The following is a 22,186-nucleotide window of genomic DNA, read 5'->3' as shown; positions in this document are numbered from 1 at the left end:
TCATTGGGCACCTGTCTGTGGTTTTTGGAAAAAAACCAAACCAAAACCAACTGGAAAAACAAACAAACAAAACACAGTAATGTTTTAATCCGTGGACAGTGTTTACAATGACACATTAGTTTAGACCAGATTGCAAGGATAGTCAGGTCAGTAGAAAATTCAGGAAAAAGTGTTTTCAAGTGTTTTACTGATCAAGGGTATACTGCTGTGATGCTTGTATTTGCATTGAAAGGTTTGATAAATGCAGAAAGAAGTAGTTGAGATGGTGGGGAAGGATTATACAAAAGATAGCTTTAGAAAAAATAGTTGCTGGTCAGATCACTAAACGTGTGAAAAATTGCTGGCTAGAGTATTTCAATATGCTTTAATTTTAAGTTGATAAATACTGTGCAATAAAGTAATGAAGAGGCTTAGGGGTTCCAGAGAAGTATGCAGATGTTTAGTTTGTATGTACATACTATATATATATAGATAAGAAAACCATCCCTTGCTTCATACCAAAAATGTTACACCCAAGTATTCATGCTATACAAACATGATCACTCTTTTTCAAGTCTCATTCTTTAAAGAGAGCATGTGTAGTCAGCTACTGTAACTAGTCAGCATTACTGTGTCTCTTCTCTTGACCTGCCTGCTGCAAGCATCCTTCTTGCTTTTTCAAACAATAAGGAATCCTATTTCTCCTGCTTTGCACTTGCGCCTTGCTGTTGTTCCCTTTTTTTTAATGTTATCGGCAGTTCAGATGAACTTTTATCTCAGCTGAAGGAACAAAGTCCAGTAATTAAGAACTGATTTATTAGGACGTGGTGAGAGACTGATGCAAGGACTAAAAGTGTCCTGCTATATGGTTGAACACCAGTCCAATGCCCAATTGTTATCTCAAATCTGTTGGGTCAGCTCCTGAAAGTCATGTCTCAACGTGAGCTATTTTCGTCTCTGTTCTCCTTGCTTACCTTGGTGGACCCACATATGGTCTTAGAGTGCCCTGCTGAGAACAGGTGCATTCATTGAACCTCACAAGTTCTTTGCCCTTGTGTTAAAGTTAGAGGAGTTAAACCAGATTTATTCTGCTATGACAGAGAGCAGGTTTAGGCCTGTTAAATCTAATAGTTTGGTTGTTCCTTCCTTTTTTTTTTTCCCTTCCTTATGAAAGAAAGCATAGTAAATTTTTTTTTGGAGGTGACTTTCTACATAGGTCAGGTGTTGGAATTCTATGTTCCAGAATTGGTAAGAATAGAAAATCAAGCTTTTGCAGAGAGCAAAACTTGTGATGCAGTGGTGGTCACTTAAATTCTAGTCCTGTGTTCCACACCTGCAGGCTGTGATGTCGTAATTCGGAAAGTAAATTTGTGTGTGTGTGTGTATGGCAGGCTTTTGCTTTTATGTGCTAAGCCTAGATGGGGGATTCTTAAGAAGTGCTCATGTCTGTTTCCTATTTACGTATACAATTTTAATAGTAGGTTGTAGTGTAGCAGGGAAGTTGAAGGTACATAGTCATGCTTTGACTTGGTTACTGAAAATTATGCCTTTGTTCACTCAGACTTCCCTCTTTTTTGAGGGGTGGGAGTGTGGTTTTTTGTTCTTGTTTAGAAGAGAAAATGACATGTCTCCAACTTTTATTTCAGACCTCACAGCTATGTAAAAACAAATGGTGGTGATCCTTTTTTGAGACATGATCTTCAGCTGTTAGCTTTCTAGATGGTAGCAATTGAACCGATAGCTTTCTTGATGTGATGCTGGGGTCTTGAATGCAGATGATAGTTTTACATATATATTGTATTGTGAGAACTGCAGCAAAAGGCCCGTTTTTTAGGAGGATAATTCAGATTTGGTAAACTTCATGTAAAGCTTGAAAATAATGTATTTTTCTTTAAATCTGGTGTGTGTGGAGTACTGAATTGCCAGTGTTTCTTTTCTTCAGATGTTAATTTCTGGCTTGTTTACATGGGTCATTTGTAGGCTAACTGGTTTCCTAGGGAAATTGTCAACAAAGCATCTTGCTGAAAACACTTTGGTTATACTTTAATGGGCTGTGAGGCTAGAGCATGAAAAAAATGTTTATTTGGGTTTCATTTTACACCATTGGCAGTTGTTTTTAATGAAAAGTTTGTAGATTATTTCAAGCAACTGTAGATAATTTCCAAATGAATTCTTTACATGTTGAAAGTTCCTTTTTATTGTAGCTGTGTTGTAATTATTAAGGCACTTGTATCAGTTTTGGTAAATGGTCCTCTGGTGTTCTGTTTGATCTTAGATGTTTGTGTTTGAACTTGTACCTCTGAATTTAATAAAAAATGCAATTCTCTGAGAGCATGAAGTTATGCTTAGAAGCATAAAGTCGGTGGAAGTCTTGGTACAGTAGGACCCCTTTGAAAACTGATGATTGAGTGAGAGCAGAATTTAGTTACTGCTTAATTCAGAACAGTGCTTGACTTTGAGCTTTGACAGGTCCGAGGTAAATTTTAATGGTGCTGTGAGAACTCTGAATCTGTGTACAGTTTTTTCACCTGAAGGCTGAAAGAAGCCTTGGAAGTGTAAATTCTTGTCATAAAGAGCAAGGGTGAAGGCGGTGGCAACAGATGTATAGGTAGTTGTTTTATGATACTTCTTAAAGTTGGAACTCATTACATGCATCAGCTGTTTCAGACTTAGCAAAATCTGCAGAACTTACCATAACAGATGACTCTAAAGATGATTATCAGTATGAAGAGGTAATTTACTAAATTGATAATCTTATGGTATATGTGGTAGAATATTCATGTTTCATTCTTTTACTTTATCAGACACAGAAATGTCCCAGGAGAAATGACACAAATCTCCTCTTCTAAAGTGTGATGATGCTATGCATGGTTTCAATAGAAGTTTTAGTGCCTGTTGATTTGTTGCATTTTACTTTTATTTGAATGTTAAATACTTTTTTAAAGATACAGATGTTTTATTTAGATGTTTCAGCTTATTTATAATTAATATTTCAGTAATAGAAGTTCTACTTAAATATGGCAAAATACTATTTTAACAAGAATGGGCTTATTTTCGGCAGTTGTCCTGGGAGCGGAAAGATGTATAAAATATGCCGATACCTAACTTTAAATCATTTCATTTAGGTTCCAGCAGATGATGAATTTAGTCTTCAGGAAGATGATGAGGATCTGGCAAAGGCTTTGCAGACTATTCAAGAGCAGGCTGAAGATGCCCGAATTTTAGTAAGAACTTCCTAAACATTCTAAGACTGTCTGTAGTTCAGTTGGCATTACTGGCATAAAAGCTACGCTTCATAATTTATTTTAGTTATGAAATATTTGTGCAGAAAACTCTCTCTTGTTTTTTAGAAGTTTATAGGGGTAAATACAAGCCACAGAGGAAAAGGCAACTTACATTTCCTGGTTTTCATCTTGCTTTAAATCTTGTTCATTTTATATTCCATAAACAAGCTGATACTGCAAATAACTGTAACAAATATATAGATAGAGTCTCTCAAATATATTGTTTTTAAAATGTATCAGTATTTCAGGGTTTCTTTATCTGAGTAGATTGAATAAGAGTGTGATCCCTGACACAGGAAAGAAGCTGCGTACTCGCAGAAGCTTGGGATTGAATACTTTGCTAAAAAAGAGTATTCATATATTGAAAATAGAGTGGGATGTTACACTACGTTAAATCAAAATATTAATGAAATTATAAATCTCGCTCTTAGTTTTTATTAGTTTTTGACACTTCTTACATTTACAGTTTGATTTCAAAACAGTAATGTAATAGTTCAGAATTACACAATGGGATTGTTATATTGCATTTTCCAAAATATGATTTACCTAAATTTACTTGCTTGTAACAACCTAATGGAAAGTGCTTTTCCTGCTGTTTCTTATATCACCACTATCTTATAGCATCATTGTAGTCTCTGTTTTGCAAAACCAAATGATTAATAATGAAAAGATAAAATTATGTGAATGATTCTTAACATGAAAACGGAGGAAGTGTGCCATTTCTTCTGCGTTAGTGCATATCAGCAGATCACTTTTGTATTTTAGATCAAACTTTGAATGAAAACTGACAATACCGCAGTCTTACATGTTCTGAAACTGAATATGCCTGAAAATTAAGAGAAAGATGGCAGAAGTTTTTAGGACTGAACATGCTTAATGTTAACCAAGCAGTGGAAATTCTTAATGTTCTTTAGGGGTAACTGAAGTTATGTCCATTTTACTGTGTAACTTGACATTCAAATAATAAGTAAACCAAGGAAGCATAGTTTGAGTCTATTGATCTTTTGAGTGCTATAATTAAATAATCTTTTACCTCTTTGTTGGTTGAACTTTGGGTGGTAGGAAACATGCTAATATCTATTCCATTTAACCAAACTGAAGAAGGTGTTACCTTGCCTTACAACAAAAGAACATGTGTGCTTAAACACACATTCTTTTTGATTTTGTGCTTGTGCTAATAGATGCCTGCCTTCTTGCTTCCGGACTTATTATTTGGAGGCTTCATTTTTTTCAATAATTTTGTGACTGAAATAATATTTTCAGGCTTTGGGCTGGAAGACATGAGTAGAAAACTGTTTTAATACACTTGCTAGTTCCTAGACAGCTTTCATAACAATTTACTGTACGTTTTGCAAGGCTCAGCAATGAGATTGTTTGATGTTAATTCGCTGGAAAAAACAAGTGCTGCCATGAATGCTTTTGGTGACTTAAGTTAGAAGCACTGTTTCCTGTGAATTAATATTGAATCAATATCCAAACTCTCAGCACAGTAGAAGGCTATCTTCACTCGATAAATAAGTGGTATACTTTTTCAATTATTAGCTTCTAATCTTGGCTAAAATAGGTTAAATTAGGTAACAACCATATCCTGAATAGCTACTCTGTGCTAAGCTGTTTTCAATGATTTTATATATTTGCTGTTCATAGTAGCTTGTATACCTAATCATGTATTAAAGACTGCATTTCAATACAAGATGCAAATCTTTTTGTTAAGGAAAAGAAATTATATAGAGAAGGCACAGATAGTGAGTACCCAAAAATATTTAAATGATTTGTCAAATGTAGATACCACAAATATCCACAGTTTCTAAACTGAGTAACTACAGATTTTTATGCTCCGTTAAAAATGTCAAGTAAAACTAGGAAAGTCTAAGAAAAATGCTTGCTGTCAAACTTCCTTCCAAAGTAATTAGCACTAATTACTAAACAAAGCAAAGTAAACATAAGCAAATGAGATTCACCTTTAAAAACAATTGGTGTGTAGGAATTAAGATTGCTTCTACAGGGGATATTGAGACATGTTTTATTTGCTTCTGGATCTCTCCATATGTCCAGTGAAACTGCTGGTCTTTAAGGAGTTTGAAGCTCACTCAACAGTTACAGTTCATGTTTTTGTTTGGATCCTAACAGGGAAAGGAGAGTGGTGGAGGTCTAATCTCTAAATGCTGTTGCCCACTAGTCAGCTGGGCAGCACATGCTTTGGATAAGTGATTCAGCCTGCTGTTCCTGTTCTGGTCATCGCTTGTCCTTTTCAGTCACTACTCATGATTTTTTTTCTGTTTTCCTTGTTTTGAGACATGGTAAAGCAATATGAATTATTTTTAAACACAAGTAACAGGATACAGTATTTCTGGAGAGCCAAACACACAAAAGAAAGCTGACTGATATACTTTCTTCACTAGTAACAGCTATTACGTTTCCATTCCAGAATCTTTATTTTAGTAATATCCTAAATGATACTCTGAAGTAATAATGCCCTTCATTGACCTTATATTTTATGTAGGTTTGATTTTATTTTTTTTTTAATTTGTTTGATCATGTTAAAAATCTTTGCATTCCCTTTTTGTCCTTTTTTAGTTTAGCATTAATCTTCCTTCATTGGACAGACATTTTTATGAGTTGTGGAAGTCCTTAAGGTTAAGCTCATAGCAATTATTTTATTTTACTGGCCATATTTACATTCCTTGCACTCAGAAGTTTTAGAGATTGTAACTAAAGAAATATTTGGCAAATATTCAACAAAGCAAATATTTCGTTTGTTTCGATGTCATGGTCAGATGTTTTTGTCTGTATAGCTTCTATAGGGTGTCTGTTTGCACCACATGAATGGATTGTCTAGTCTCATTTCTAAATAGGTAAATAGATACAAAAAATTAGTGTTATACCATTCTATGAGTAGTCATCCAAAGATAAGACTAAATTGAAGAAGGTTGTTAGCCTAGTGTCATTCAGTCTGCAGAAGAGAGAGAAATTTAATTCTGGTTTCCTGAGGCTTTGTTCCAATCCTGTGCCTGTTAGACTGCGTTCATTTTGTCCTATATTGTTCCCTGCTCGAGCTTTGTTTCCTGAAATGATTCTCAGTGCTAGTATCTAGCTAATAAATTATCTTCTGCTTGGGTGAAATGAATTCCTATCATATTTCCATTTATGAAGGGAATCAAGCAGTGTCATGTCTTCTGAAGACTGCCTTTATCAATGTGTTTGGGAAACTACAAGCCGTATTAGACATTTGCCTCACTTAGAATAAAGAGAGAAAAGAAGCAAGGGATGCAGCTGCATGTCTGCAGATGTACTCTTTGGTTCTTTTATTACCACAATTAGAAAATAGACCTGTCTGATGTACTGTATTCTCTAGTAAGGAAAATGTGCTAAATATTGCATTGCACTTGGTATATTGTATTATTCATAATACAGTGTTACATGGCCCTGATTGTACGTGTACAATTCTTTCTGGGTTGCTTGGATTAAACACAACATTTTCTGTATAATACAAAATGGCTATGGGATTTTTTTCCGGTGTAGGGAATGCTGCATGTTTTTATTTTAGCAAGAGAAATGCCTTTATCTCCAGGTAATTTATGCAGTTATGTTGACAGAGTTCCCTCTAAGGACATGAATAAGCCATAAATGGATGGAGTTATCAAAAATTCCTGGCCTATAGATTCTTTTTTAAATTGATGGCGGAAATAATTTGCAGTCAAAGGCTTTAGTGTGTCTTGATGAATATCTCACCGGAGTTTTTTTCAGTCTTGCTAGTATTGAAATGAAGAATGTAGGCATGTATGTAAGCTGCTTCACTTCTCTACAGTGGTATTTTTTTTTAATAATATGTAGCTCACATTATCATAGAATCCGAGTTTCTTTCAAGAGCACACTATGCGGTACTTGTCAAGCCCAGATTTGTACTGTAGTCCTCTCACCAGGAGGAGAGGCACGTGCAGTACCTTGTTGTAGTGGAGTTCCCAAATGCTGAGAGCTTCACGTTTAGCTATGTCAAGCCACTGTAATCTGTTTGAAGTCTGAATGAATTAAGGCCATCTCCTTGGCTGCCAAATCGTGGCGGTCTCTCATCTGGTTATCTTCAAATGCATTTTGCAGCAGAGTAGTCTCAGACCGGGTCATATTCTGCTTTTTTTGTATCTCCTCGCATCTTGCAATCTCTCTAGGAGAGCATAATGTTGAGCTGTGCGCTGAGGGGGCTGAGTGGAGTTGGGCGAAGGTGAGAAATTTGCATTGCAACAGAAAGCTGTGAAAGGTGGTTTTGGTTTTTTTCATTTGTTGTTAGATTGCTCTGATTTGTTTTGATTCTGCTTTTGGCAACTGTGCCTGACCCATGAGCTGATCTTATCTGCATAGCTGTCTATCTGGATGGCACTGGAGGAGCTGCGAAGGAAGCCTCAGTGCACCATCTGCCTTCTGCTAACACTTGTCTGGCAGCTTCACTCAGTGTCTGCATATAGATGTTGAGAAGAAAAGAGAGAACTGATCTTTGTGAGACTTCCTAAGAGATCTAACGATGGAGATGCAGTTCTGTCAGTCTCTCCATTGTGTGCATCATTAGAAAAAGAATAAAAGCCTTTTTACTATCACCTTGGACTTTTGCCTTTTTCATTAGTTGAAGTACTGATTTTTCTCATCAGTAGTTTTGAAGGTTGCTGAAAGGTGCAGGAGTATGAGAAGTAACACTTTCTCTCTGGTCAGTGACAGAAGATCATCCATCAGTTTAAATAGTTTCAAGTCATATTAGATTACATCAGGTTCAGAATACTTGCTTAAATCAGATAATTTTTGAGTTATTTCTCTATACACTTTCACAGAACTTGACATTAGAAGGATCAGTGATTACACAGCCAGCAGTAGAGGCAAGGGAAACATTCAGCTGTACTCAGGTAGATCTGTGACTTAGACTTCAGAAACAGAAGATATGATAATTATATTTCTCTTGCAGGTTTAATAACAATTGTCAAATTTTAATTTCAGGCTTTGCAATCAGTTCTGACTTCTGACAAATCAGTGTCTGAAATACCTGAAGCAATGGATGACTTCTTCTGCAATTTCCTGGTCAGAATGGGAATGTCCAGAACCCTTGACTGCTTCCAAACTGAATGGTAAAATATTTTAAGTGACAATGCTACTTTTAGAATTAGGAAATAGATGCTTAGGATTCAAATATTTCCAGTATTTCAGGATATATTTCCAGAAAACTCTTCTGAGTAAAAGCCATTTGTAAATACGTAGTGTTTTACCAAAAAAATATATTCATGTTGAGAATGAGGATGTAAATTATTGTTTTAAGGACAGACTTTCAAGAAAGCTGACTTTGGGGATCTCCAAAACAGGTACATTTGAAAGGACTGTATGCGTTTCACCTCTCTAGACATTTACAAGCCTGAAGTAGTCATCTGTGGCCTCTTATGTGACCAATGAAGAGAAATACTCCTTTTCAGGATGCAACTCATTCCATCTTCTTTAGGATGAAATTAATTCCGTTATATTTTTTCAAGTATTTTGCTCTCCACTGGCTACCAATGAAAACTAGAAACCAGCTGCAGTGCAGAAGTCGTCATTAGATCAAACAAGTCCAGTGCAAAGTGACCAGCATTTCATTTCAGCAGTGCTGAGAAATCATGTGGCTTTTTTATTTTCTTTCTTTCCAGAACCCAGGTGCCTGCTTAAAAACTACATGTTTTGTAGTATGGTATAGTATTTTCACCTTACTTATTTGCGTATTTTGGGGCATTTTACATAGATATCTTGTGTTTTGAAGTAGAATAGTCATGATTTTTGACACTTGGTAATTTTCAGTACATCAGTCAAAATAATATGGTTGGTTAGTTTTTTCTTTTTAAAATTTTATTTAGTAATCAGATGAGCAAACTCTTGAGCTGTTGTTATCTTCTTCCCCCCAGCTTTTAAAAACTGCGGAGATCTGGTCCATACTTCTCGCGGAAGTTTAAAAATGCAGCTTTATATAAATATTCCACTTCCTCCATTCCTCTTTTCATACATGAAATGCTGCAGGGTGGCTACTTTTAATACTGATTGAGAATTATGTGCTGGGAGTGCTGAAAAGCTGGAGAGGAGAGCTTAATTATTTTGGAGCAAGACTGCTTGTCATAAAGCTTTATTGAAATACTTCCACTTAAAAGTTGCTTTGGATCTGCAGGTTACATTGGAAAGATTCTGAGAAGTGGAAGCACCTCTCTGAATTATCCTGTAGTCAGTCTTCACACATCAGAGGTTCTCAGAATTATTAATAAGGTCTTTTGAAATGGTTTAATTTGAAAATAAGTAAATTTGAAAAGTTAGAAACATCTTGTTTTTTTCCTCCAAAAGCCTTGAAGCTTTTAAATTTTATTGGAAATACTCTCTAATGAAGAAATTGTTGCTGTTGTTTGCAAGGCTGTGGTCTTATTAGCATTGAGCTCACCAGTCAGCTGTTGCCTTTGTGATTAATAATGATCTGGTTTTTGATAGCATAACAATGTGACTTAACTGATTTGTTAGAGAAGGAGCACTATAGTTGTGTATTCTTTTTCAGCAAAAGAACTTGTATGAATAGCATTAAGTTTGAAGGAGTTTAGCAGCCTTTATGGAAAAAGATAATGAATACTAGACAGATATAAATAGCGACCTTTTTATGACACTGCAGCTTTCTTTGAAGCACTTAGTCTGAATTTATATCAATGGCAAGATTCAAATTGCTCTTTAACGGAACAAGAAGGGGTATTAGCAGGCCCTATCTTGTAAATCCTTAGCTATACATATATTTTTTTTTCTCTATAAGTAATATTTTAATTTCAGTAACATTACAAATGAGCTCAGCATGTCAGGATGTAATCTGACTGTATTGAGACTTTTTCTGCGTTAATACCTTATTTCAAAATGTTTCATGGTGGCTTGAAATAGATAATTTACAATATTAATGAAAGTGGGAGCAGATTAGTGTACTCAGGTTCCTCATTATGTATTGGGATGACACTCGCTCTCATGCTGTGGTGATCAAGTACTAATGGAATTTAAAATGAGAAATTAATTAATGTTGAGAATTTATCAAAAGGCTTGCTTTGAAATAATTGTCTGTCTGAGATCTAAAGGTCACTTAAATTGGACCAAATTATCTGTGTTTATTTCAGAGTTTGAGAAAACATTCTGTTGTTCTATCCAGCTGTATAAAATGTCATGATTTGATTGTTTTATTTCAAGCCAAACCCACTATTTTTCTATAATGTAATGAATAATTTTATCACACCTGTAGTGATTTTTTAATTCGTGTAGATTCTTTGCACTTACACTTTTTCTTCCTCTTGTACTTTAAGGAATTTAAAATTAGGCTTAAATTATTTTTAGAATATCTAATTTACCATTACATTTTCTATTCCTTTGATATAGAGGACTTTATAGGGCTTTTGTTGCTTTTTAAAGACATTGGATTGACAGCTTTGGAGTATGAAGTGCAAGGGCTGATCAGCCGTAAAGTCATGCATCTGACAGCCTATACCTTCTAATCCCGGCGAGCTCACTGCTGCTGGCAGCACATTGCCAGCCTGATGAGCAGATAAATCATTTGCCGTTCACGGATACACATGGAGCTATTGCTGTGATTAGTTAGTGCACTTGTTGGGCTGGTAATCTCCAAGTGTTCCTAGAGACCTGGCAGTGTTTCAGCTTGTGAGAAGGAGAGCGGCAGACTAATTGTGGAAACATGATTTGAAAATTCTTTTCTGTTTGTGGTTAAAATGATGAATGAACTCGTGTGACCAAGCAAGGTTAAAAGCTATGTCTGTCTTGTGTATGCCTTGCAAACATTACTTGGGTTGTGCATAACAGCACATGGAACAAACCTACAATGTCTGCTCTGAGCATAAGGGTGGACTCATTACAAAAAAAATTCCTCCTTGCAGAATGAAGAAAATGGATGTAGGTTGTGAACCTCCATGTCACAACTCCCTGAAGACAGTGGAAACAGTCTGCTTATTTCAAGCAGACCTAAGTTTCCTCTGCTTTTGTGTGTCCTGTTTGGTCTGGGAATTATGTGGTCACGTTAATGTACGTTGTACTTCTGCATCCATAAATCCTGAGAGAAATGGGGGTTAGCAGTTCCAGGACAGCATCACACTAAAACAGATTCGGTTTGGGGATTAGAACTGGCTCAGAACACAAGTGAAGTAACATCAAGTTTGATTTGCAAAAAGCCATGTGGACGTACCTACTTTCTTGCCTGCATAACCAGCATAACATGGTAACGTAAGTTTTCTACTTATGTGCCGTAATAGATTGGAGGAGTACACTAGGGCAAAAAGGTGCTTTATTTTTCTGGGCTCATGTCTGTCTCAGCCTTCTGCTGAAACTGTTGAAGATGTTATCAATTGGAACGATAGTTTTCAGGAAGAATTTCTTCTAAAAGCTAGAACTTGAAATTTTAATCCCTGAACGCATCTCTAGGTGATTTATCTCCTGGTAAAGGATTATCCTGAGCTGCATGTCAGTTTATTGGAGGGCCTCCCTGCAACCTATTCCTTTAGAACTCTTAGAAACCTGAATTCAGTGTAATAGTAATAATGTACAACTTTTAGTCAGTCTGCACTGGGCTTTGATCATAAAATCATAGCTGACCATCTGTTCCTTAGGTTTTCAGATTCTTGGTTAATTTTAAATAGTGATTCAGGAATAATGTGGTTGTTCTGAAAAGCTTAGCAAAATGCTTGTGTGTGGCATGGAACTAAATAATTTAATTTGCATTGCAGTTCCCTTCTATAATGGAAAGAAGTGAGAACAATAGCTACTTGGCAGTCAGCTAGGTATGCAGGACTTCTATAAGTTTTCCGGGACTAGGCTGGTGAAAGATAATGGGATTTCACAATGCAATTTTGTTTTGTGGTTTTCTTTTCCATTTCTACTACATGCACAAAAGACTTCATTTTTTAAGTGTTCTTAGACAAGGGCATAGTGAATTTATTGGCATTAATTGTGTTCCATTAAAATTGTCTTTCAGAGTTCTTAGCTCTGCTGGAGTTCATCAGTTATCCATGTCTGTGTCTCTGCAGAAATTTGATGGTTTTCATGAGGTGCAGTTAAGGCATTTAGTGGAGAAATTTTGTTGGCGAATAAAGGAGTATGTGGAGTTGTGATCACTTGCAATGAGAAGTGCCCTTGTTTTCTATATTTCCAGTAGGAATTGTACCTGCTTGTCAGCCAATGTTTATTTGAGGGGGAGGGTGTGAAGAAAAAAAAAAAAAAAGACTAAGCTTCTTTCTTGGTATTAAAGCTTGTTGCAACTCTCATTTGCTTAAAAAAATGAAGCAATGGTAGAATAAATTTTGCTTTGGACATGTTCAGTTTGCAAAAACCTTTAATCTGCTGGTGGTGAGTGTGAGCGACAGCTTAATTTGTAGAGGTGAGAATTACTAGAAGTATTCACAGAATGCAGAGTAGTAGCTGCCCATAGGAAGTCATTTGAACATAAGAATTTCTAATGTTTCCCCTTAATTTTTTGGACAATGTTAAGTAATAGTTGCTTCTCAACTACGAACCACTTACTCTAAAAACAGTTTTTGTTTCTGCAACGTGTTCTATTGATCTAGGAATGCTGTGCTTACTGTCTTCAGCTTTCAAATCTGCTGCTTGTGTCCAAGTGCAGGAAATAGTATAATTTTTATCTCTGCCGTTCTTCTCATGCTTCGTTACTGTTTGGAAAAAAAATGCACAGATTCAATGTATTTTTCTATTGAAAAGGCAAATAATGTTCATATTATTCCTTCTAATGAGTTCACACCCAGAACATCTTCCAGCTGCAGTTAAGATCAGCAGGGAAGAAGATTGTGGGCCTGTAGTCTTTATGTGACAGAAATTATTTATAGCTCCACTGAAGCTATGTTGAACTGATATGGCTACAGTAGTGTGCAATGTACTTGTCTTCAGTGGGTCTATAAAAGTTTGTACCAACTGAAGATCTTGCTTTTCTGTCTTCTGGGACAGAAGCAAATGGAGAAATAGATGTTTTATACAAACATGTTCTGGATTCTGGAATCACCTCTGCAATGTCTGTTTGCACTGAAGCATCTTACACTTGTATATGTAGACTTGGATCTCAGTGTTCTTTGAGATACTTCAACAAATACCGGTAACTTACAATTGTTCCCTGAACAACCATGATTCTGCAGAAGCATTTATTTTGTATGGTGACAGTCACACTTTTTTGATCAAATTTAGCTTTTCTGAATCCCTTGAAATATCACCACACTCTTTTATTGTATAGGAGATACTTAGGTACTTTAAGTTGCTCTGTATATAAATGCCTTTAAATTAAGGCTAAAATGAATAGTGTCAATGCCTATGTCCTTTTAACTGCCTGTTAGAGTATTCTTAGCTTTTATTGCCAACCTACCAAAAGACGGATAGTCCTCAAAGATAGGAGACTGAATAGATTTTATTGTCTAGGTTGCTACACAGCATTACATGATGCTCCAGATTCCCTTTTACTTCGCAAAACGCAAGTCAGTTTGTGTGTTTAACTAAAGAAGCATTCAGGCTTCTACATCATGGAATCGTGTTTTGTTGGGGCCCGGTAAAAGAAGTAAATATTGGTAAATATAATTAAATATGGAGAGGGCAACAAAAGTAAACAGGAAGGAATGAGGAAATTTCCCTAGATGAGCTCTGTATTCCATGCTGAAGATAGCTCATAGAATTATTCATTCAGGTTATCCACAGCTTTGTCGTCTTATTTGAGTCCTGAAAAAAATAATCTTGTGTATATTTGAGCATATGAGATAAAAAGGACTGTATATACCAATGTTGTTTGAACAAGAATATTTTGTTATCTCTCATTTAAGCTATTTGTAAGAAAGTTAGGAAAAGAACAATTGTTTAAATTGAAGTACCATGTTACACAGGACATGCCTTTTGAATATTATGAACAATAATACACTTTAGAATAAAAAGCAGTAAAATAGAACAGAGTGTGTCAGGATAGTACTGTTAATTGCTAATGAGATTATAAATACCTTTGTGATTCCAGTTTAGGTAAATGTTAACATGAGAAGGGAGACTTCAGTGAGGTGAGATAAAGGAATCATTGAATAAAATATTTGTTTATTTTCTACTAGGTATGAACTCATACAGAGAGGTGTGTTCACAGCTAAAGATATCGAATTGGTTCCAACTGTGTATACCTGCAACCAGCAACTTGAGGCTGAGAATATGCTTTTGAAGAAAGATCTGGAAAACTATAAACTTGCTGCAAAGTATGTTATTTGTTTTTAATGAAACTTTGATATGTGGTAGTAAATGGCCATATAAAGTAAATGCAAGTACTTAATAGAAATAATAAGTTCCTGTTTGTTATCCTGGCTGTGCATATTTTTGCTTCTAGGTGACGTTTGTAATTAAATCTCAATTTTCTCTGAGCTTTATGAGAAACTTAAATCTTAATTTCTTTTATTTGTATTTACTGGACTATAGAAAATAGCTTTCAATATCCAGTAATCACAACAAATTACTACAAAGAATCATGAGATTATAATATGTAGAACTAGAAAATAAATGGCTTTGTGCCTTTTGTGTTAAAATACAGTACTATAAATTACAGATACCACAAAACATCAACATAGGAAAAAAATCGGTACACACTTACCCTTAACTTTTTGAATTGCAAAAAATCTATCACTCGCTCCAGTGGTAAATGGTATGTCAGTGTAAATTACCATCATTGGTTATACTTGTATGTACATTGTAGCAGCTGATTTTACAAGTTGGTTGTACTTTGTTCAGGAGAGTTACAATATTTAGCCTATGCAATGGAGAGATGCAATAATGAACTACATGCAATGTAACCTTTTCTGAAGAATGCTTTGTCTGCACATATATGCATTCATTGAGAATTTACCTTGATACCTAATCATGCACTCACTTTGATTTTGCAAGTGCTTAGTTTTAAAATATGGAGCTGTAAAAAATGTAAACTCTCTCTCTTTGATTTTCTTCAAGGTTGCTCAAGATACTAATTTTCATTTAGATTGTTCCTTTGTATGAAAAATAGCTACTCAGATCTTAAGTAATAATTGCTGCTAATAATTACTATATTTTCAATTATAATGATTTATTACATTTTGAATTAATTTGGGATAGCATAATAGTTATGTAAACAGCTTTAATAATCAAGTCAAATATTGTACAGTCTAAATATACGGTTGCTTTGGGAGATGGGCCATATAGAAAACACACCTTTATTTTCATTTGCAGCTTCTTTGGGCAATGGACAGTTAGGGATTGTATCTCCCTCTTGAGTGAGAGAGTAAGATGCAGTAATGCATAGTAAAAGGACAATCTGGCCCTCCTGAAATTTATTATTGACAGTAGCAGTTTTAACAGGCTTTGCTTTTTTTTTTCCACCTCTTTTTCTTTCAATTTTTTTCCACTGTGTGAAGCAGAACGTGCTATAAGAAGGCAATCTGAACAAATTATGACTTGATTTTATGTCCCATCAAATTCGCTGTTGGTGCGGCTTCACCTTGAGTGCTGTGTGCCGTTCTGGGCCCCACAACCGAAGAAGGATGTGACGGTCCTTGAATGCATCCAGAGGAGGGCAACAAAGCTGGCAGCAGGGCTGGTCAGCCCAGAAGTGGTCAGGCAGTGACTGGGTGATTGTTGTAGGGCCAGGCATGGTGTGCCATGCCACTGGAGTTGTCTTGGGCTTGTGGCAAATGTAAGGCTCAAAACCATTTCACTATGGTTGTGAATGAGTTGGGTTTTCCCCCATAAGAATATCTATATAGTCTAAAGGGTACCAGAAAATGTTTTATAACAAATGCCTAGTTGAAAGACTGAAAGACAATAATGTGTAAGAGGCAGAAAGCAGAAGAGACATTGCAATATGCTGGGTTCCTACAGGCTGTCTGTTAAATAAAACTCCCGACGCTCATCAAGTGAACTTTGCAAAGAAATTAAATCCCTGAACTGAACCTGTGCCCTGCTTTTTCACGTTCTAGTGTTTTACGAAACCTAAAATAGCAATGGTGTTATGATTGATCACCTGCTCAGTGTTCCAGAGAGGGCAGTGAGATATAGGGGAGTTGTACATGACACAAATTAAAAGTGGCTAAATTCTGTTCATTTACATTTATTGTTAAATACTGCACCTATTCTGCATGTGCCTTGTTAAAACGCTATTACTTTAGTCCTCCTTTCTCCACTTGTAGAGAGCTTTATTTTCATAGATTTTCTGCTAATATCAGAGTGGAGTATAGGTAGATGTGAAAATCAGTTTGTTTTAATGGTCACCACTTCATTTTTCTACCTTTTTATTTCAAATTACTTTCAAAGTTTTCAGTGATGCCACTGTTAAATGTTCAGCCCTTCTGTGAAATTAATTTTACTCATTTTGAATAATTTATGAATTAAAACAGTACTGTTTCTGGAATAATGGGTAAAATTGAGCATTTCTGCTGTACATACTGTGAGTTGACTGTTTCTTTGTGTCTTTTGGATAAACCCAGATCATAATAATCTAAATCCATTTACCGTAGTGACTGTTAACAGGAGTCAGTACCCTTGCTGTGATAAAGCAAATATTCCAGCAAGAGTTAAAGTTATCTGCAGGACAATCTGAGTTTTCAAGTATTGTGAGAGAGAATTCACCAGTTTACACTGAAAATGGAATGCCTAAGAGCACCGAAGAAATCTTGATTTGACTGGTTAGAAATGAAGGATTTGTGAGCAAACAGTGTTTCTGTTTTGCTCTGTGGATTAATCAGAAGACTTTCAGGTCTTGTGAGATACAGTGCTGTGATGTGTATTTGAAGAAAGCTTTTAATTACATTTGGTATTTCTGAGCTTGATGCTCTTGACAGCCATCTTGCAGAAATGTTATTTGGGACTTAGGCAGTATGGGGGCCCAGGATAAATGATACAAACCTATTACCTCCTGCTTTAATGTTGTTTAGCAATTGGTAGAAGAGATTCAATGTCTAGAAGCTAACTGTAGTTGTATTTTAATACAGTATCTACAGGATTGTATGGCAAGCAGGTGGGCAAGTAGGGTAGATTGCAAGCTGTTGGTTCCACTTCACTGTGGTGTTTCATTATTTAAAGAGAAAATCACAATCAGCCTCGCTTCCTGTATACTATGTCTGTATTTTTTAATACGTTGTCCAATGTCTGAAGGCATCTTAAAATGTAACAAAATCCCTGAATGCATATATTAAAAGAAACAAAAACCACCGTGATTATTTTACTCCAAAACTAGTGATAGTTATTACCTTAAAGTTTAGTTACACTACTAATCTTGATTTGAACTGTTTCTGAAGGCAGACCTTGTAGTAGAAATCAAAACTAATTTTACACTGGTTTGCTATGTGGTGGTGGTAGTTAAAGTGAACCTTAAGTGTGCTCCCTTTCTTTTATTTTGAAGGCTACAGTTGAGCCCTGATTAAATGGTAAGGGATGTTATCTACTGCAATGTTTCTCAAATGGAAGCTTAGATTTTTCTTTCCAGTGTGCACTTTCTTTCCACTGTGCAAGAAAAATTTGAAAACAATATCTCTGAAAATTGTTAACTCTGACAAGAGACTGGTTAATTTTAATTCTTTGTCTTCAGTGATGATTTGTGTCATTCAAACATTTAATATTCTAGTAATATCTGCTTATGAATTGAATAACAGTTTGTAATTTCAAAGCAATATTGAACTCTGCCTGTCTGGGTTTTTTTTAAATAGCTCGAATCCCATATATTTTGATTTTTTTCATCTGGCCAGACCTTTTGTATTGCCTTTGTTTTTAAACATGTAGGTAAACAAAGTAATGGTATTTCAGGTTTAAGTTTGTGTTAATCACAGACTGTGAACTGTGATATTTGTAGGTTATATAAACACTTAAGAATTTATTAGGTAGATAGAATGAAAGTTTTGTACAGCTTTTGTCTGAGCTTCACAACTGAGTTCGCAAACATCACTTAGGAAGTTTAAACATTTGAAGGTATCCTTCCGTCCTGATTTTTGGAAGCATGCTCACAAATATATACCCAGTTTACAGCCACAGTAACAGTCAAAATATAAAGCAATCCTGGAGATCATATTTATTATTACTGTTACAGCTATCACCAGCAATAAAAGCCTCAGCTGATCTTCTACACCAAAATGTAACTATTCCTGCACGTATTTCTCCACTTAAACCATGAAAAAAGTGTACAGTTTTTGTATTGTGCACCATATTCAAATGCATCTGTTTAATTACCTGGTATATTTAACATACTTGCTGCTAAAATGCTATAAAACTAGATAGAGTAAAAGCATGAGAGTGTGTTTTATAAAACTATCTTTATTTTTATTAAAGTTTTAGGGCTGCAACTTGCAGCATCTTGGAAAATGAAGTCTCACGTAAATTCAGTGGGAACAGGGCATGTAACTCACCTTTTGAAAATCCCTACTTGGATTTATTGGACCCTGTCCTCTTCTGCTATTTTTATGAAACTACTTGCTTGAGAAATGTTTAAATGGAGAGACCTGCAGTCTTTGACATATATCTTAACTGAAATAAATGGATATTGGCTTTACTATGGCTGTAGCAACATCTTTGACTCTTAAAACAAGTCATCTGTTTAGCTCTGAAGGGGCAGGTTTTGTATTCAAGATGTTATGGCAAGTCAGATTTTGTGAGTGGTGTCACGATGGAGTTGTTCCACGGAACTATCCTGAGACTGCTGATTCATTTACCTCTCAAATGTTTCCCTGTTCACAGGAGTCTGAGCAGAATCGTTAATCTGTACTTTGTATCCCATCGCAGCATCCTGACTTATTCTGTTTCACAAGTTCTGGTATTTGTGCACATGCGCACACACAAATGTGGATGCCCACAGCTCCTTTGAGCTTTTCACAGTGTTACTGCAGAGGCAGCCCTGCCTGTTTTTATTTTGCTGCCAGCTTTTTTTCAACTTTGACTGATATATAGTGGGATTAAATCACTGTCCTGTTCTCCAGGTCTTTCTAACTGTTCCTGTTACAAGCAACAATTCATATATAAATGTACATATATAAATATGGTAGCTTGTATAGGTAATAAATATAGCAAATGCATATGTAGTAAACATAAATTACTTGTACAATTCAATATAATGCACTGGCAGTTATGGGTCTTTTTACTGGACCTGTGATTTTTGGCATATTCCACTGCCACAGTTTTCCAAACTCTTTGACTCCCATTGGAGAGGAAATGAGCTTTATTTTTGCAAAGAACAAGTATCATATTTCTGTGCAAGGTAATCGCAGGCATCTTTTGCAATTAAACAATTCATAGGCTAATCTTTCTTGCCGAACCCATATCAGTAAAGGCAAGGAAAAAGTGTATGGAATATATATAGAGAGTATTTTGTGTTAATGGAACAGATTACCTCAGGGTGTCTGTGTGTGTGTGTAAAATGTGCTTAGAGAATAAAAGATTATCAGTGTGTTTGCAATTAGTTTTGAATTGAATTCTTTTTCCTTCCTGCTGTTACATACAGGGGACACAGGATGCAAACATGATTGATCAGAGCTGAGAACTTTTCTAGAAAATTCTTTTTCCAGCAGCTCTCTCAATGCATGTATTTGCAAGGCAAGGATACAGTTATCCTTCTGTGTGTCCTTCTAGCATGTACCATATTGCTTGGCTCCAGATACACTCTGGATGTTGGTAAAATCAGTATTTCAATAGGTTTTCATGTAGAGTTTTAAACCCCCAGAGTATTGTTTTCTAATCCCCTGTAATTTGACTGTGTATTTCCAGAAGGCCCCTTGGTCTTAAGGTAAGGTTGATATCTGAGATTCATAATGCCAGAATCCCTATGTATTCTATCTGAAGGAACAGAGGAGAGGTAATGGTGCAGAGTACCCATGGTTTTGTACACCAGCTGGAAGCAAAAAGACTTGAGAAGTACAAGTGTTCCACCATAGGGCAAAGTTTCCAACTTGGATACAGTAGGCATGTGCATGTCTGAAAACACTTCTATGTGTATTCAACATACCCTGATGAGCATTTAATAGGAGGAGAATAATGCTTCTTTCTTACACTTTTGTTTGTTTGTTTACATGTAGCAAAGCAAAGGAGGCTTTCCTAAAAATGCAGAAAGAACGTGACTTCCATCGAATGCATCATAAGCGAGTGGGCCAGGAGAAAAACAGGCTTATTTGTGACATTAAAAGGTAAAAAGTGATTTTAATTACTGTACATGTAACATGAAAGATGATGTCTTCAATTGTTGCCTGATGATGAGAAAACATTGTGGAATCTGAAGTGCTAAAGTAAAGGTGGCTGTGTTGAGTTAGTGTCCTGGTAAACAGCAGTTCCCTCTGACCATTCTGCCATGTCTCTGAAACACTTTCTGATTTTTTTTAATATATACTTTCCATAGCGTGTTGTGGTATTAATAAATGCATACTATTTCTAGCCTTGGAAAATAGATAGTGATTTATGGGTTTAGATCCTTTGTGTGTTTTAAGGGTAACGGTGTTGCATTGAGTTCAGAACCTTTGCATTCATGATTCCCATAGCTGGTATTTTCTGTCCTTTTGCATCTTGAACTTTTAATATGAAATTTGCTAACTTGCTTTGGTTACAAATAAGCCCAAACTATTCCATTGGTACTGAGTTGAAATAATTTTAAGTATTTAATTCCATAATTTTGTCATTCTGGAATTCTGTAAGTTCTGTTCACTGTTGCACTTCTTTCCCTCCACGAGTAGAACTTCCATATTGTCCATTTGAGGATCACTGGGCCAGGTGAAGAGTTGAGTTTAGAATCACTTCCTTGCACATGTTTGTGCCAACACTTTAAAAACAAACAAAAACAAACACAAAAACCACACACAAAAACCACACACAAAACCCCCACCAAAACAAACAAACAAAACCAAAACACACACACTCAAAAAAACCAAACCAAAACACACTCACCAAAACCCAAACACTGGGGGGTTGCTTACATATGCAGCTCCAAACAAGTCACAGAAATTTGGGTTGTCAATATTCTTATCAATAAATGCATGTAATAGCAACTAAATTTTCTACATCTTTAACCATATGTACTAAATCCAAGAGGAGCACTGTTCACTGACTTATCCTCTCTGTCAGCTTTTTGTAAAATGCAGTATTTTTGAGGCTTAGTGTCTTGTGTTTCTCTTGAGATATTATGTATCTTTCTTGTGGTCGTTCTGAAAAATTGAAGCGGTTAAGTATTCTAGATGTAATGTGGAGTGAAGAAAGGAACGGTAAGCATGTTAGTCCTGTTTTGTGTAGATTAGGAACTTAGTTGGTAGTCAAATAAAAGCTGTAATTCTCTTTCTTCCAATGGAATATCATCTATCTGCAGGAAGACAAATTAACAAAAATTAATGTGCAGTATGTCTATTAAGGATTAAGAACAGGTCAAAACTGGATGGATTGTTTTAAAAGATACGACAAAACTATGACAACTCTTATTGATCTGACTTCTTATGTTTGTTTTTCTTGTGGTATTCCGGTTGGGTGGTTACATACTAAATGCATTTTCTGTCTCGTCTGTGCTGACCTTTTGGCACTTTTATTCTTTTATTTGTGGAGGAAAAAGTTATACAGACATAAATCTTTGATTTAACTCATCTTTAAGGAATCATTTTTGCTCTTGTTCACAGACTGAAGGCACATTATGCATCCTATGAACCAGTGCTGAAGCAGTTGGCTGAAAAATACCAGACTACACTGAGACAGAAAATGTTAACTAGTTTGGAGAGAGACAGAGTGGCTGAGCAGGTAAAATATCGTGAACACCACTTGAAAGCTGTAAGGAATGCTTTTGTTTTTTACTTGGCTAACTGTATTTCTGCAACTCACTTATGCAGTAGTTAGAAGCAGAATATTTTGGTGAGTTATTTGGTGAAGTGTTACTACGGAAAGTATGTGAAACTTAGTGCCAC

General features: G+C 35.7%; 1 protein-coding gene across 1 annotated transcript in view; it reads left to right on the top strand.

Annotated features, from left to right (window-relative positions):
- Positions 1-22,186, top strand: part of SPAG16 (sperm associated antigen 16) — a 401,084-nt gene that overhangs the window by 1,196 nt on the left and 377,702 nt on the right. Inside the window, exons 2-7 of the mRNA XM_065637592.1 lie at positions 2,665-2,711; positions 3,105-3,203; positions 8,244-8,371; positions 14,372-14,509; positions 20,330-20,437; positions 21,905-22,022. Coding sequence (XP_065493664.1) covers positions 2,665-2,711; positions 3,105-3,203; positions 8,244-8,371; positions 14,372-14,509; positions 20,330-20,437; positions 21,905-22,022 — 638 coding nt within the window. The remainder of the gene's footprint in view (positions 1-2,664; positions 2,712-3,104; positions 3,204-8,243; positions 8,372-14,371; positions 14,510-20,329; positions 20,438-21,904; positions 22,023-22,186) is intronic.

The sequence above is a fragment of the Caloenas nicobarica genome, chromosome 6 (genome assembly GCF_036013445.1).
Source record: "Caloenas nicobarica isolate bCalNic1 chromosome 6, bCalNic1.hap1, whole genome shotgun sequence".
Taxonomy (NCBI): Eukaryota; Metazoa; Chordata; class Aves; order Columbiformes; family Columbidae; genus Caloenas; species Caloenas nicobarica.
Note: the sequence above shows the minus strand (reverse complement) of the source record. Positions and strands in the feature narration are given on the sequence as shown.